This window comes from Callospermophilus lateralis, chromosome 1 (genome assembly GCF_048772815.1).
Source record: "Callospermophilus lateralis isolate mCalLat2 chromosome 1, mCalLat2.hap1, whole genome shotgun sequence".
NCBI classification, from domain to species: domain Eukaryota; kingdom Metazoa; phylum Chordata; class Mammalia; order Rodentia; family Sciuridae; genus Callospermophilus; species Callospermophilus lateralis.
This window is the reverse complement of record NC_135305.1, coordinates 207945089-207962742: the sequence shown is the minus strand read 5'-3', so window position 1 is coordinate 207962742 and position 17654 is coordinate 207945089. Positions and strand designations below refer to the sequence as shown.

Here is a 17654-nt window from a genome sequence, read left to right as displayed (position 1 = left end):
CATGTGTGCGGCCCGGGTTCGATTCTCAGTACCACATACAAACAAGGATGTTGTCCGCCGATAACTAAAAAATAAATAAATAAATATTAAAATTCTCTCTCTCTCTCCCTCTCTCACTCTCTCTTTAAAAAAAAAAAAAAAAGAATAAGGATGTAGGGCTGGTGTTGTAGTTCAGTGGTAAAGCACTTGCCTCGCATGTGTGAGGCTCTGGGTTTTATCCTCAGTATCACATAAAAATAAATAAAGATACTGTGTGTTCATCTACAACTAAAAAAAAAAAAGAATAAATAAGGATATAGACCAGGCATGGTGGCACATGTCTGTAATCCCACCAAACTTGGAAGGCTGAGGCAAGAGGAACACTAGTTTAAAGCCAGCCTCAGCAGTTTGGTGAGACCCAAGCAATTTAGCAAGACGCTGTCTCACAACAAAAAATAAAATAAGCTAGGGATGTAGCTCAGTGGTTAAGCACCCCTGGGTTCAATCATCTATACCAAGAAAAAAAAGAAGGATGTAAAGATTTTAAATGTTTTATAGGTATCATTAGTGCTCAGCAGCCATTGTCCCAGTGTTCTCATAGTGTTAATAAGAAGGAAGGCAGTTAAGGAAGTTACAGTCTGTCAGGGAGATGGCAAAACAAGAAGCATCGACTCCTGTCTCCAGAAAGATGCTGCTGGACCAAGCCACCTTTATTTAGTGCCACACTCAGGTCACACTCAGCAGTCAGGAAAGCAGATTTTAGACAGATTGTGTCAGAAACTACAACAGTCTGGAGACACCCAGAGTACCTGGACCCTGCCTATAGCAGCATTCACATTTTAATGTTTTTAAAAATAAAAAAAGACTTTTTTTTTTTTTTTGAGGCCAGTGAGAATTAGCTTTGGACTAATTACTCTGTGAGTCTCTGACATTCATTTGGCTAGGAATAAAAATTGTGTTACCTCCAGAAAATAAAGACATTGGAGGATGCTCAAAGCGTGAGAAACCCAGACCATGTGCTTAAAGAGGTGAGAGGGAAGTTGGGGCGTTTTTACACATCGAGACCAAATACTGTAAGGTAAAGGGGCAGTGAAAGTTCAGAGAAGATCGGCTCTGGCTGACATGATCTTCCTTTCAGTTTATGATAGCAAGAATCAGTCTGTCAGCTGTATTGTAGAGAGTAAACTGTAAGGTGGCAAAGTCGAACTGGGAAACTAGTGGGAAAGCTGTTGGGATAACCCATATAAGACGATAGTAATTTTAGGCCATGCTGGCAGCAACGAAAAAGAAGGAAGTGGAACTCATGCCCATCAAATAATCAAGTCCTTTGTTACATATGCATCTTATATTATCATTCCAAGATTAATAAAGCCATACCCAGAAGCAGATTCACTTCTGAAACACAAAGATGGATACCCTTTTGAAGCAAGCACATTGTAGCAAAGACAAGATGACCAGACACAGTAATAGAACAGGCTCATCCTTTGGGATTCTGCCCCTGGAAGCATATATGGAAATAGAAAATGTAGTTGTGTTTTTTCCCCTCAGGTAATAAGGAATGGGCATATCTGTTTTAGATTTGGTTTCTTCAGTGAATGACTCCCTCACTGACAGCAAACACTGAAAAGGAAGGTGTGATTATTTATTTTAGTTCTGAGGACAAGAGCTAATGTCTTTAAGTCTAGGCTTTTCAGTCCTTGGCAGTGAGGATGAGTTTTTTGGTGCCCACCATCTTTCCCCTTTCCCACCCCTCCTCCCTGCATTATGCAAATAGAGATTTGGAGAAGAGCTTTGTGTGCACTTCAGCTGCACTTGCAGCTGTGTCTGCATTTGGTGTCTTGATATTGAAAAGTGCTGTGTTGTAAGTTCCGCTTGGATACAACTGCTTTGTACATACACAGTGTAGGAGCACAGAGGAATAGGAAGGCAGGGTAACGGTGCTATGGGGGTTGCCCAGGGGCTTCAGAGCAGGGTACAGGCAGCCTTGTATGAAACTGGTTCCCTGAAACCACATTGGAGTTCTGAAGAAAGTTAACAGGTTCATTAACGCTGTATTTACGTGAGTAATTTACAGTTTGGCTTTTGAGCCTTGTGTATATAGTCCTAGGAAATGGAGAAGGCAAAGAATGAAATCACAATGTGTGTAGGACATAACTTGTGGAATGTTGGTATTTTTTATTCCAAATTGTTTTGTGTGATGTAAAAAAAATCAAATAATAAAGTGAATTTTAAAAGTTTTTTTTTCTTCTTCTTCTTTTTGGTACTAGGGATCAAACCCAGGACCTCAAGCTTGCTAGGCAAGTGCTCTACCATTGAGCTTCACCCCCATCCCCTGTGCTCAATTTCATTACTAGAAATAATCACTATGAGTTTACTGTTTTCGGAACATTTTTAGTGGGTGTATAAGTGTGGTTATACTTAATTACTTTTTTTCCCCCTGAAGCAACTTAGACCCTGTCCCAAAATAAAAAACAAAAAAGGCAAATATCCAATCACTGGATCATTAGTTGAATGCATTTAAAATATGACAAGAATTGTCAAATTTCACTAAAAAATCCCTAGTTCACATTCTTTCTAATTGCTATGAAAGTGAATGCTGTCTTCATTTGGATTCAATAAAAATAAGGTGTCCAAAACAAGACAGATATTTCCTTTGCAAGCTGAGGCCAGGATGTGGCCATAAGCTTTACTACTTCTACCATAAAGTAGAAATGGCCCTCTTGGAGCCATCTGGGAGCCTGCTGTCTGAGCATTACTCTTGATCTTAGGGGACCTGTTTGTTCCATATTGGAGCTTTAAGGTTAAACGAGATTCTTTTTGAGGTGTATGTATGTGTTTAATCACTTACACTTTTTTCATGTTTCTAATTACTTTCTCTTAATTACTTCTTATGTTTTAAAATGACAGATGAAGTTCAGAAATAAATAGGATAAAGTTTAATTCATATCATAGGTGAGAAAACTGGGCAAATTTTTCCTCCCATCCTCTCAATGATAGATTTCCTATTTCTTTCCAGAGTTAATATCTTGCTGATAAGGTTAGACTCCAAAGAGAGAGGCTATTGTGGTTATAGAAATCAAAACAAGAACACTGGTCTGGGTAAGAGCACCAACTTTCTCTTCAGTGACAGAAAAATCTCCAGTAGTAATTTAGCTTTCTCTTGAAGTAGATTTTGACCTAACTTTTGTAGTTCTTACATAACTGCAGGACTTCAGCCAAGTTGTCCAAACTAATTCAAAAAGAACATAGGTGAAGGGCAGCCTCTTAAATCTAACCTCAGCAAATTATTAGAGTCCCAAATTTCCTAGAAAGAATGATTAGAAGAAAGCAAAACTGAGAATCTATTATCAGAATCTAACATCTGTTGCCGCCATTTATCTTTCTCCCCACTTATGCGTGCATGCCTCTTTTTGTACTGTGACACCTATCATTTATCATGGAATTCCCCTAGTTGCTACTCTTGCTAACCAGTGATGCTTCTCATTTGATTCTACATTGTCTTCTTCCTACACAGGTCTCTGCTAAGAGCCCAGATTCATAGATTAATTATCATGCTTATTCCATCTAGTTTTTGCAAATTATAGTATGTAGTATTTATCCATAGAACTAGCTGCTCCCAAAACCAAAAATGTTGACCTTTCCCTAACCCATTAAATGCCAAAGAATAGCACTGTTCAATAGAAATAAAATATGAGCCATAAATGTACTTAAACTTTTTTAGCAGCCATTTAAATTTTTTAAAAAATAAATGAAAATGTACTTATGAGGCTGAGACAGAAGGGTCACAAGTTTAAAGGCAGCCTCAGCAACAGCAAGGCACTAAGTAACTCAGTGAGACCCTGTCTCTAAATAAAAACAACAATGTAGCTCAGTGGTTGAGTGTCCCTGAGTTCAATCCATGGTACCAAAAAAAAAAAAGGAGGAGGAGGAGGAAAGAAAATGTACTAATTTAATGCAATATATAAAACTCTGCATACTGCAATCAATATGAAATTGTTTTTTCTTACTGAGTCTTTAAATTGTAGTGTACTTTACACTTTTTGGTTTTTGTTTGTTTGGTTTGGTTTTTTGTTTTTTACAAAGGGAGTGGTTTACTAGGGATTACTAGGTTACCTAGTGGTTTACTAGGTTTACTAGGGATGTTTACTAGTCCAGGGATGCAATGGAGCTACATCCCCAACTCTTTTCTTGAGATAGGGCCTCACTGAGTTTATGAGGCTGGGCTCAAACCTTCAGTCCTCCTGCTTCAGCCTCTCAAGTCATTGGGATTACAGGCATGTGCCACCAGCAGTACATCTCATTTTTTATTGGCCACATTTCAACTGCTTAGAAACTGGATGTGGTGTATGACTTCTTCAAGGAACAATGCATCACTAGAAAAGATTTGCAGTAACTTAGATCTTCTAATAGAAAATGATGGGATGGAGACATTACTGAAAAGGAACAGATGTATTAACCTCCTTATTATATTAAATAACCTTCTTATCATTATATTACCTACTTCCAGCGATCTAGATTTTTATTTTCTTTCATGATCAGTTTGATTTTCTTTATGGGCCCTATATGTACTGAATTAATTTAAGATAGACTCCTTTGGCTCAGCTGTTATTAGGCATATGATTTCTGAATTTGCTAAACATGTAATTTATTTCTCTTTTGAGTCCCAGAATATCTTGAATATTGAAATGCCTATATTCTTCAAGATTCATATACATTTTTATTCAGGCAACTAAAATATTCTGTAAATGTGTTATCCAGCATAATTTTGGGTGCTTTAAAAGCTACGATTTGCAATGGCACTGCCAAAGTTCCACATAAAGAAATATGTCTTTGCAGCTAAGGCTATATCAGCTTATCCAGAGGATTTAACTCTGCTGTTATATTCTAAAATACACAGTAACCAAAAGGATCACATTCAGAAGAGAGCACCTGGGAATGTTGGGTGGACTTGGCTATATATATATATATATCCTGAGTAGACCCAGAAAGTAATAGCCCCACTGGCTGAAGATGGCAAGGATAAGCAGATCTTCAGAAAAAGACCCTGTTTACAGTAACAGGTATCCAGATGGAAATATGCTACTCAAGAACTAATGCCTGTTCTCTCACTTTAGATGGTGTAGGAGGCAAGGTAGCTATGTTTCTCTGAGGCAGAGGGAGTTCAGGCATCAGGTAGATATCCTGTGTCATCCTATCCTGAGAGCCTTTCCTATATCATTTCTTTTCCCCTTTTACAGTTAGAACAACAGAGGCAACAGTTACTTACTGAACGCCAGAATTTCCACATGGAACAGCTAAAATATGCCGAATTACGAGCCCGGCAACAAATGGAACAGCAGCAGCATGGCCAGAACCCTCAACAAGCACACCAGCACTCAGGAGGACCTGGCCTGGCCCCTCTTGGAGCAGCAGGACACCCTGGCATGATGCCTCATCAGCAGCCTCCTCCCTATCCTCTGATGCACCACCAGATGCCACCACCTCATCCACCCCAACCAGGTGAGGTGAAAGCTTTGCCCATCGAAGAGACTTGTGACCATCCCATGTCACAGATTATCAGAGGGATCAATCATGTAGGTGATATTTTCTGACAAGGCCTGTTCAAAATTTCCCTTGTCATCTAGGAAGTCATAGACATGTGAGATATGATTTTACCATCATGTAAAACCTGCGATGTTTTTTTTTCCAATCTTCTTGGTTAGATACTTTTTCCTTGGGTGGATCAGACTCTGAATGGCAGTATATATCAGGGTTTCTTAAAATTTTACCCTTAGGTTGTCTCTGCATTCTTTTTTTATTATAAAAAATTTTAAAGATAGATACAAAAAGAATTGCAATAGCCAGGTGTGGCAGCACTTACCTGTAATCACAGCCACTCAAGACGTTGAGGCAGGAAGATCACAAGTTCAAGACCAGCCTCAGCAGCTTAGTATACCCTGTCTCAAAATGAAGAGGACTGGAGATTTAATTCAGTGGTAGAGCACCCTTAGGTTCACCAGGGGAAAAAAATAAGGACAGATAACAATAATAATAAAACAGCAGTGAACTTTCATGACCCAGCTTTGTAATCATTACGTTTTTGCTATTTTTGACTTTTCATTATGAAAATCTTCAACTGAAGACAAAAGGAGAGATTAGTATAATCCCTATAAACCTGTTACAGAGCTTCAGAATTATTGATGTTGATGATGAATTTTTATATATTCCTCCTCACTTCAGAATGTATCTTTTTATCCTCCCTCCCTCCCTCCCTCCCTTCCTTCCTTCCTTCCTTCCTTCCTTCCTTCATTCATTCCTTCCTTCCTTCCAGGGGATTGAGCCTGGAACCTTGCACAGCTGCTCTACCACTGAGCCATGTCCCTGGCCCACCTTCCTTTTTTTTTAACTTAAGGCCATTTAGGTGTTGAAGAAACCAGGTTTTCCACACTCTGGCCATACTTAATTGTACATTCGAGGTGTGATATCATTTGTCCCCCTCCCTCTCCTTTCCCTTCCATACATGTCCCATAAACCAGAGGATTGCTGTGAAGATTTTATTAGGTTCTAAATAAAATTAAAGGCTGGGGTTATGGCTCAGTGATTAAGCACTAGTGGGTTCAATCCTCAGTGCCAAAAAAGATCTTCATCAGACTTCACCTGATGGGTTTAGTTGCCATTGAGAATTGCTCCCAAGATCGGTTATTTCATTGGGCATAATAAATAATGAGATTTCTAAATTTATTATTTATATTTATACTAGTGATTCTTTTTGATATACAAATTATTCCATCTTTAACTTATGGGAGCCCTTTGAAGTTTGCTGCTATTTATCCCATTAAAATTAGTTTGAAAGTTAAACTCAGTTCTTTCAAACTTGACTACCAATATCGTTAAAACCTAAATGCTCTTTTAATTTCAGCCCTTTTGCCCTCACAGTCATTCTATAAAATTTTTTAAATTGGGGGCTGGGATTATGGCTCAGCTAGAGCGCTGGCCTAGCACGGGCGGGACCCAGGTTCGATCCTCAGCACCACATAAAAATAAAGGGATTGTGTTGTGTCCATCTACACCTAAAAAATAAACATTCAAAAAAATTTAAAATTTTGTCTTCTACAGGATTATACAAGTGCCTTACCCAAAGCTAGAGTTTGTGTGTGTTAGATTAGAATGCAAATACTGTGGCCAGGGCATGTAGAGGCAAGCTAAGATAAATATAGAGTGGCTCTTAGAAGCCTGCAAAGGTCCCAACATGGTAACATCAGTTGACCTGACATCCTCAAAAGACAGATTTTTAAATCTTTATGTGAAAATAACCAGGTATATTTTCCTGTGGAAATTATGACTGAATATAAAATTATGATTTCACATCTTGCATTGTTAACATAAATCTTTTATTTACAACCCAAAACATATTGTTATTAGTTAACTGTTTTTATTGACTTTACCCTAAAATAGGACAGGGTTGACTTTGATCAGGGAAGTGTTCATTTGCTCACACACACCTGTTACTTTGTAATTATGGAATTTATTACCATCATTATAATTGCCACTTGATCTAAGTAGTGTTTGTGGAGACAGTCTTAGAAATATGACATGTTGAAACATAGGACACTTTCTTCCTCACTTCTCTCTGTCCACATGAACAGAGGGATCAACAAAGTGCAAATCACCGAGTAATTTTACAAAAATAGTTATGGTTGTAAAATTAAGTTCCTGGAAGTTTACAGCCAGTCAACCTAGTAAAGTAACTGAAGAAAAATATATTCAAATTTTTTTTTCCACCTGAGTATGGTGGCACACACCTATAATCTCAGCTACTTGGGAGACTGAAGCAGGAATATTGCAAGATCAAGGCCAGCCTGGGCAACATAGCAAGACCCTATCTCAAAGAATAATGAAAAAAGGGATGGGCACAATGGTGCATGCCTGTAATCCTAGAAACTCAGGAGGCCAAGTCAGGATTGCCAGTTCAAGACCAGCCTCAGCAATTTTGCAAGGCCTTAAGCAATTTAGTGAAACCCTGTCTCAAAATAAAAAGAGTTTGGGATATAGCTCAGTAGTAGAAACAAAAATTTCTGAATTATGGGACAGATTTTTAGGGGAAGTTCACTATGACTACTTGGTATTTGGTTCGTGATGGGTTGAAGCATAATATTCACAGTAGCTATTTACAGAGAACTTCTTAGGAATTCTAGCATCTGTATTTAGCTTGTAAAAGATGGGCCTAGAGATGCATCCTAGGTACACCTGATGTTGGTACACCTGACTCTTCACCCACATCATTTCATTTCTTGTTGTCCTCACTGAACAGTTGAAGAGCTGGTATATGGTAAGGCCAAATAACCCTGCTGCCCAGCATATTCAGGTTTCACACTGAGCTCCATCTGATTCAACAGTGAGGAGGGACAGAATGCTGAGAGGGGTTCCAGCAGACGCAGATTCTCCTCAGTAGGTGGTACCAGCAAATGACTTGACAAAAATAGTCTTTAGAAGAGAAATAGGTCATTTTTCCTTTTCATTTTCTAACCAACATAGGCATTTCTACAGTGAATTTGTAAGAGAGATCATTCAGTAAAAGATGAGAATTCTTTCTTTTTCCCTTTTTTAATCTATGTCAAGTTATTCTCATAATTTTTATTGAAACATAATGTACATATGGAAAAACATATGTCATGAGTATTTCTTTGCTGAGTTTTAACAAAGAGACATGACCTGTGTAACCAACACTCGGAGGCCTCTATCATAGTCCCCTCAATCTCTTCCCCTCCCAAGATACACCTCTCCTGACTTCTAATACCATTGATTAGTTGAGCTGGTTTTGAATGTTGATTGGATCATAGTGATTTGTTAGCTTGTCTGGCTTTTACTCAACACTGAATATGTGAGCTGAACACAGTAGTGTATGCCAGTAATCCCAGCTAATCAGGAGGCTGAGGTAGGAGGATCACAAATCCAAGACCAGCTTGGGCAACTTAGCAAGACCCTGTCTCAAAATGAAAAGATCTGGAGATGTAGCTCAGTCTGGCAAAGCACTCCTAGGTTCAGTCCTCTGAATCACATAATAAAAAATGAAAAATAAAGCATTGAATATATGAGATACATACATATATACACATTGTTGTGAGTGGTTGTACATTTCTTCCTTCTGTTTGCTGAATAGTGTTACACGGTGTGGCTATTCTACAATTTATGAGTCCATTCTCCTGCTTATAAGCATATAATTGGTTTCTAGACTTTAGTTATTATGAATAGTTAAAAAATAGCTATAAACATATGTGAGCAAATGTCTTTTGATATGCATATGTATACATTCCCGTTAAGTTTGTCCTTAAGGAGTAGAATTGGGTGTGTTCCAAGGAATAGGTCATAGACTTTGTGTTTTTTCATATCACTACATGCCGTCAAAATGTTTCCAAAATGGCTGTGGCTTTTTAATAGTGTATAAAGAGTTTTCAACAGCTCAAAATTTATATAACTGATTTTTATAATTGCCCCTTTTGTGGGGTTGCTTTGGAGTTTGAATTAAATTAGTATGTTAAGAGAGTAAAATTGGGGCTAGGTTTGTGGCTTAGTGGTAGAGTGCTTGCCTTGCACACATGAAGAAAATAAAGATTTTGTGGGGTTGGAGTTGTGGCTCAGCGGTAGACTGCTTGCCTGGCATGTGTGAGGCACTGGGTTTGATCCTCAGCACCACATAAAAATGAAATAAAGGTAGTGTGGGCTGGGGATGTGGCTCAAGCGGTAGCACACTCGTTGGGCATGCGTGCGAGCCAGGTTCGATCCTCAGCACCACATACAAACAAAGATGTTGTGTCTGCCGAAAACTAAAAAATAAATGGGAAAAAAAAAAGTAGTGTGTCCATCTACAACTTAAAAAAAAAAAAAAAAAGATTTTTAAATATTGTGTCCATTTACAACTAAAAAAAAACAAGTAAAATTAATAACAGTAGTAAATTAATTCCAGTATTTTAGGATTGCCTTCATCTTACCAGTTCAGAAAAAGCTAATTCTATCAAGTCTGGTACTTGGTATTCTAGTGTTAGCCAAAGGGGCCTTTCAAATCAAGGCATGTTGAGATAGTCCATAATATGTGTTTTGGATAAACAATGTCTTCAGTCTAAGATTTTACACAGATGTAAGTTAAGAGCTATAAGCAGATCCTTTCAACTTACTTTTCTTAGTTTTAGAAAAGTTAACAGGTCACAGCATTTATATTAGGAGTTGAGGATAATTACCCAGGTAACTTTTTGGTATTTATCCAGAACTTAACCATGTGTAAAAGGACAGGAAAAATCAGCCTCTAAATGACAGCAAATTTGGAGAAATGTCAGGAAGGAGGGTCAAGGAAGATTTACTATCAAGTGATTAATTTGTCCATCTCTTAGCCTATGTTTCTATGCGTATGTAATTTTTCTCTGCAAAACTGTCCATCAGTTAATGGTAGAGCCCATTAAAATAGCAGTTCAGTGTTGTAACAGATCCATTAGGCTTCAGACACTGATGGGCTTGGACATCAGAATAACTAAGTTGGCACCCATATATATTCCATTTGGTTTGTCTCTAACTCTTCAGCCCTTCTTCTTTTTTCCCCACCCACTGCCTTTATTTAATTCATTTACATGCTGAGAATTTTTTTATGATTTGCCTTGTCTTCATAACTTCTCTTTCTAGGCTTTTGTTATTTGGTCCTACTGCGGGGAACTTCCTATCTCTGATGAAGTGTCCTGTGTTGGTTTGTTCCCACCAAACAAAAAGCCTAGAGAATTTTACATAGTAGAGTGTTTCTGCTGTACAGTTGGCCCACTGTTTGTTTGTTTTTTTTTTCAAGTTTAAAAATACATACCATTGCATTACATCCATTTTCATTTAAGCTATAAAATAGTATCAAATGGTTACCAAACTAAAGACTAGTTCTACCTGTAAAACTGCCATTGTAAATGGCACAAAATGAATAGTTATAATTACAGTCTTTTTTCTTTCTTGGTACCAGGGATTGAACTCAGGGGCACTCAACCACTGAGCCACATTCCCAACCCTGTTGTATTTTATTTAGAGACAGGGTCTCACCAAATTGCTTAGTGTATCACTTTTGCTGAGGCTGGCTTTGAACTCCCCATCCTCCTGTCTCAGCCTCCTGAGCTGCTGGGAATACAGGTGTGTGCCACTGCATCTGGTTTAATATATTCTTGCATGTATATCGTGTCCCCAACCATACCCTAGGCTGTGGTGTCCATGAAAGCATGTGGAGGACCACAAAGGAGAATAACTTGAGTGGTTGCTTTTGCTTCTTAAATTGTCTTTTATTGTGTTTTTTATTGAGCAGGGGGGCCACTGCTAACTATTAGGAATCTTCTTGAAGGTGAGGTGGTCAGGACTCCAGGGGCTTTGGCACATGTTCAAAGGAAGGTTACTAGCGGGGGCAGTAGTGCACACCTGTAACTCAGGCTAGTCAGGAGGCTGAGATTAGGAATATTACAAGTTTGAGGCCAGCCTGGGCAACTTAGCAAGACCCTGTCTTAAGATAAAAATTTAAACAGACAGGGTATATTGCTAAGTGGTAGAGTGCTTTTCTAGCAAGCATGAGGCCCTAAGTTCAATCCCCAGTACCTTAAAAACAAGAAAGAAAAAGATTTTCTGTTTTTTTTTTTTTTTTTTGAGAGAGAGAGAAATTTTAATATTTTATTTTTTAGTTTTCGGCGGACACAACATCTTTGTATGTGGTGTTGAGGATCGAACCCGGGCCGCACGCATGCCAGGCGAGCGCGCTACCGCTTGAGCCACATCCCTAGCCCAGATTTTCTGTTTTTTGAGTTCAATCAGAGGAAATAACAGCAGGATCTAGGTGTTTGGGAGGCTGAGACAAGAGTTCTCAAATTCAAGGTCAGCCTGAGCAATTTAATTCAGCAAGAGCTTCTCTGGAAATTTAAAAACTTAAGAAAGGGAATCAGATGAGTGGTAGAACACCCCGGGGTTAGGGTCGGGGGGATGACAAAAACCTAGTATGTAGGTGCACTGGTGAGCACTTTCTATGCATTATGGTAAAAGAGACTCTCAAATATTCAGACCTTGTGGGTCTCATTTGAGCTATCTGCGTTGGAGAAGCCTTTGTATGAGCTCTGTATATGAAAAGCAGAGGTTAAAGAGTACATTGGTTTAAATCTTCCTAACTTCTTCATTATTAATACTGTAAAAAAAAATTTGGAAGTACCTAGAAAAATCAAAACAGGAAGTGGTCTGATTGAATGAGAATTCAGACATCATAAAATGTTATATTAATGATAAAACTAGAATATTTTAAGCTGGGCATGGTAGCACACACCTGTTACCCCAGCTACTTGGGAGGATTTTTTTAGGCCACTGTAAGCAACTTAGTGAGACCCCTGTTTCAAAATAAAAAATAATTAAAAGGGCTGGGAATGTTGTTCAGTGGAGTCAGTCCATAGTACCACAAAAAAAGAAAGCAAGAAAAAACTAAAACATTTTATATTGGTCAGTAAAATATGTTTTGAGAACATTTCAAAAAGCCAGCCTCATATAAGTCAGGGTCTCAATATGTTGCCCAGGCTGGACTTTTGCCTCAGTCTTCCAAATATTTAGGATTATAGGCACATGCCACCATGCTCAGCTCAAATCCTTAGCTTTTTAAACCCCTTCATTAGACCTACTTTTACAGCCCTACGTATGGGAAATAGTACTTAGGAAATCATTATAACCCATTGTTGCAGGCTTACTCTCTGAACTTAGTCCCACCCTGAAGAGGGAGAAAGGAATAGCTCATCATGTCAGCTAATCTTTTCTTATCTGAAATGCCTTTGGTTCTCCTTGTATCATGTGATAATATAGCTGCCATACCCTTTGTAGAGTAGCAGGTTACCCTCACAAAGAGAACAGTGAGGGCCCAATTCTTAACAAAGAGCATCTGTGGCAGGCACTCCCAGGAAGCTGCTGTGTACTGTGGGGAAGGAACGTCCTGCAAGGAGCCTGGGCTTCCCCTCACTTAGTCTTGATTGTGCTATTTTCGTTTTCCTGGGGACTCAGCCAAAAGATGTACTGTGGACAGTTAGAAATGGATTGATGAAATGTGCTCAAGATTGGGTGTCCATAGGTTCCTTTCACAGCTTCTTCTAATATCCCAAGGATGAAAATGAAATCTTTAACTAGTATTCCATTAGACATGATGGATTTAAGTCTTTAGTAAAATATCAAATAAATCTGAGAGACTGAGGGATTTTCTACTAGCTAAACCTAATTTTAACAAACCATTTCATATTTCAGGCTTCAGATGCCTGCTTGTGTTTTTTTTTTTTTTTTTTTCTTCTTCTTCTTCCTTTTCCTTGTATGTAGGACAGACTCCCCACCATCCTATGCTTTGCTACTTCTGTTTTGAAGTGATGTCTCTCTCACCTCCTACTTCTCTCTATCTACTGGGGAAGAAAATGCTTTTTTTTTTTTTTTTTTTGTAGTGGGGATTGAACCCAGAGGCACTTAACCACTAAGCCATATACCCAACCCTATTTTGTATTATATTTAAAGACAGGATCAGCATCTCACTTAGTTGCCTAGCTTTTGCTGAGGCTGTCTTTGAACTCGCAATCCTCCTGCCTCAGCCTCTCGAGCTACTGGGATTGCAGGTATGCGCCACTACACCCAGTTCCCTGAGTTATTTTTAATGGAAAATATATACCTACCCTGTATTTTGTTTAGTAAGATTTCCTCAGGGATTTCAGGTTTCTGTGGGCCATTCTTCTTTGTACTGGTAAGAATTAGTAGGGTAGACACTCACTCAGAGGTGTCTCATCTCCTTCCCTGTCTGCTCTCTAATTCTACTGCCCCAGGTATATCAGCCCCATGAGCTATGTAGCATATGACAGAGTAACAGGACAGCACTCACTCTTGGCACATTCTTTGCTTGCCTAAGATGTTTGCGTATGGTTCAGAAAAGGAAAGTAATTATTTTTCCTTTAGCATCCTTTCCTCTTTGCTGCCACCCTTCCAAAAAGCCACTTTTCTCTCATTGCCTAGAGAGCCATGTCCCAGTGGCTCTGTGACAGTAGGATAGAGAAACACTTTCTTTGGGAAGGTTTTAAAATTTGCAATAAGTGAAAACAAAAGGTTTTTTGGTTGGTTGGTTGATTTGCTGTTGCCTTGAGAAACTCAAAATTACCTTATCCAACTATTGCCATGCGGATATAGGGAAATAGGTAATTGAGCCAGTGCCACTGAGCCTATAACTTCAGAAAGGGCACCGTTTGCCTAAGAGCAAAATCCTGTGAGCTCATCCCAGTGCATGACAACAGGCATTACCTCATGGATCTGTCAGCACGAATGCTGCTCTCTTCATGATTATTTTATGTTGGTGTTAGAGAGGGATGGTCCTGGGAATTGAACCTAGGGCCTTGCACATTATTACCACTGAGCTACACCCCCAGCATCATTCATTCATTTATTCATTCATTTATTTTGGTGGCAGGGGCACAGAGTAGTGTAGTGCAGAGAGAATTGAACTTTGAGGAATTTTGGATCTAATTTACAATTCCCTCTATGATTCTATGACCATAAAGAAGTCTGTTGAGGGCTGGGGTTGTGGCCCTGGGTTTGATCCTCAGCACCACATAAAGGATAAGTAGACTTCATTATCCACAAAAGGATAAATAGACATTATTACCTTAGTACATGTATGAAGACATGAATGATGTGATGCTACTTGGTGTACAGAGATATGAAAAATTATAATCTATATGTGTAATATGAGTTGTAATGCATTCTGCTGTCATAACAAAATTTTTAAAAGGATAAATAAAATAAAGGTATTAAAAAAAAGAAGTCTATGGATTTCTCTGAGATGCTTTTATCCTCTATAAAATGAGAATATTAGAAAAGCTAGTGACATAATAAGGCACTTTACCAAATAAAGACTTCCTCTGGTTATACTGAAAACCCTAAATAGGTAGGCAACTATTTAACTTAGTATAATCTCAGGAAACTGAAGCTAGGGGTATGCTAAATAACTAACCTAGGGTAGAATGAAATCAAAGTGATTTTGCAACTGTTTAGTTTCCAGGCTGCATCATCTGTACTTTCCCTGTTGATGGTACTGGGTTGCTACTGACTGGGATTGTCCCATGGACCCAGTATTCAGTCGGGGGTTTTGGCAAATCATGCTTTACTACAGACATCAGAATATAAAACTCTGTCCTGTAAGAAGTGATTGGGACCGAGCTGTTGTGTATCATGTCACTTATGTGAGCACACACCTGGAATATTCTTCCTATTTCTTTCTCCCTTACCCAGTATTGGCTCTGGCTTCTTTATAAAGGTATGCTTCACAGTTCTATGGTTAAGTTTTCTAGAGTGAGAGACTGACAAGATGTTCCTTCTAGCTCATGTAAAGTCCAATCTGAACTTGGTGAAAGGAGATGTGCCCTCCTAGCATGTACCCAGGCTAGAAGTTTTATATTTCTGACCTTAAAAGTAAGCCTCTGCCTACATCTATGACTGCCTTCATGCTACAGTGACAGAGTTGATTAGTTGTTCCAGAAGCATATGTCCAGCAGAATCTAAAAATATTTATTGTCTCTTTAAAGAAGTTGTTTGCTGAAATTTCTTTTGTAGTGGGACACTGGGAATTGAACTCGGGGGCACTCAACCACTGAGCCCCATCCCCAGGCCTGTTTTGTATTTTTATTTAGAGGCAGGATCTCACTGAGTTGCTTAGGGCTTCCCTAAGTTGCTGAGGTTGGCTTTGAACTCATAATCCTCCTGCCAAGCCACTAGGATTACGGGCATGCGCCACTGCACCTGGCTGAAAATTCTTAAAGCTCAGTGTGAAACTGAATACAGGAAATATTTTAGTTTGTTTCTTGTCTCTGAGGTCTCCTGTCATTACTTTGAAAACACTAGAAAGAGATGGAGTTGTCTATTTCCCCCTTGTGAATCTCTCAGGTTTGTGGTTCATCATAAGCTTATTAGGGAGAAATTTTTTGTGGATAGGACCTGGAGATTCAAATCAGGATCCTTGTTTAGTGGGTTTCAGACAGACCTTTCTTCAAAGCCTGTGCATGAAGCAGTCTGGACTAAGCTGCAGTTCTTGGACTGTGAACTAATTTCCCAGCAAAGTTCTCTGTGAAACTTTGTGTGTCCTCATGAAGATGTTTGCCCATCCACTGTTCACCCAAACTAGCCACAATGAATATTTTCTTTTGGGTGTGCTTTCTTTGTAATTGCTTCTTTACCACTACCTGCCTATGCCAGAGTTTAGAATAGATGTTCCTCATTAGCTGCTCCCAAAATGAATGAACAAATAAAAGTTGATCATAGAGATTATGAGTTATCACTGTTAGATTTCAGATCCTTAGGAGGTTTGGTATTTGTCTGTATTTAATAGTTTCATGCATTGAGTTAATCCATTTCTACTGCCCTTTCCTAGTGTACTTAACAATACTTTGAATCTCTTTCTACAGGTCAGATACCAGGACCAGGTTCCATGATGCCTGGGCAGCCCTTGCCAGGCCGCATGATTCCCACTGTGGCAGCCAACATCCACCCTGCTGGGAGTGGCCCTGCCCCTCCTGGAATGCCTCCTATACCAGGAAACATCTTGGGACCCCGGGTCCCCCTCACAGCACCAAATGGCATGTGTAAGTAGCACAGTAGGGAGACATGTTACTTCAGGGTCTGCCTTGGGCACTAAAAATAAGGGAGGAAGGCTTTGTTTTCTCAGAACAAAAGTCCATGGATGACCCTGAGGTTTGGCAGGTCCATGGACAGTGCAGTCTGTGACCGTGTGTTCTAAAAGATCCATTCTTGATCACTGATCTTTAGTACCCCTGATGGGCAGGTTTGTAGGTGATACATGTGGAATGCTTCCATACAATAAGGCTGCACTCTCAGCACGGAGATCTGTGAGAAAGTCAATAAGATTCTTCTCCCACTCCTGTTTAAACCCATCTGGGTCAGGTGTGGTGGCACAGACCTAGAATCCCAGCTTCACAAATGGCAAAGGCAAGGATCCCAAGTTTGAAGCCATTCTCAGCAACTTAGCAAGACCCTGTCTTAAAATAAAAAGTAAGAAAAGGACTGGGGATGTACCTCAGCGGTAGAGCACTCGTCTAACAATCATGAGGCCCTGGCTTCAATCCTCAGTACCGGCCCTCCCCACAACATACACACACACACTTTGAATCTCAACAGACATATAGAGCTACATATACAAGCCTTTTAAGCATAAAAGATTCAAAGTGGTGAGTATAAAGAAAGGAAACCAGTTTGGAGTAGTAATAACAAATAAGTTTCTTACAGATCTTTTTCTTAATATATTGATAGTGGCTGCATAGAATAAGGAGGGAATATTCAGGAACTGCGTAGAGGAGGAATGTAAAGTCCGGTGAACCCAGTGGAAAAACACTGGTACTCCTCAACAGCACCTGTTTGAGGGTGTGTGCAGAGGCCCAGTAATTTCTCCCATAAGCCCTTACTGTGCTCCAGCCTTGGCCTCCAGAGGCTTGCTTCCAAGGCTCTGCCCGCCCTTTACTCCTGTAGACCTACTCAGTGAGAGTGATCCCACAGTGTATCTATTGATCAGGTACCCCAGCCACATCCATAATCTTTGGTTCATTTAGAAGTTCATACATGTTGCAAGAAATCATCTCCTATTCATAAGACAGAAATAATAAGAAACATAAGAATCCATGACCTTC

The 17654-nt window shown here is 39.3% G+C and overlaps 1 protein-coding gene across 3 annotated transcripts in view; it reads left to right on the top strand.

Annotated features, from left to right (window-relative positions):
- Positions 1-17654, top strand: part of Smarcc1 (SWI/SNF related BAF chromatin remodeling complex subunit C1) — a 148344-nt gene that overhangs the window by 126718 nt on the left and 3972 nt on the right. For all 3 annotated transcript variants that reach the window (XM_076844895.2, XM_076844887.2, XM_076844904.1), the window contains exons 26-27: positions 5217-5478; positions 16419-16595. In XM_076844895.2, the coding sequence (XP_076701010.1) occupies positions 5217-5478; positions 16419-16595 (439 nt within the window). The remainder of the gene's footprint in view (positions 1-5216; positions 5479-16418; positions 16596-17654) is intronic.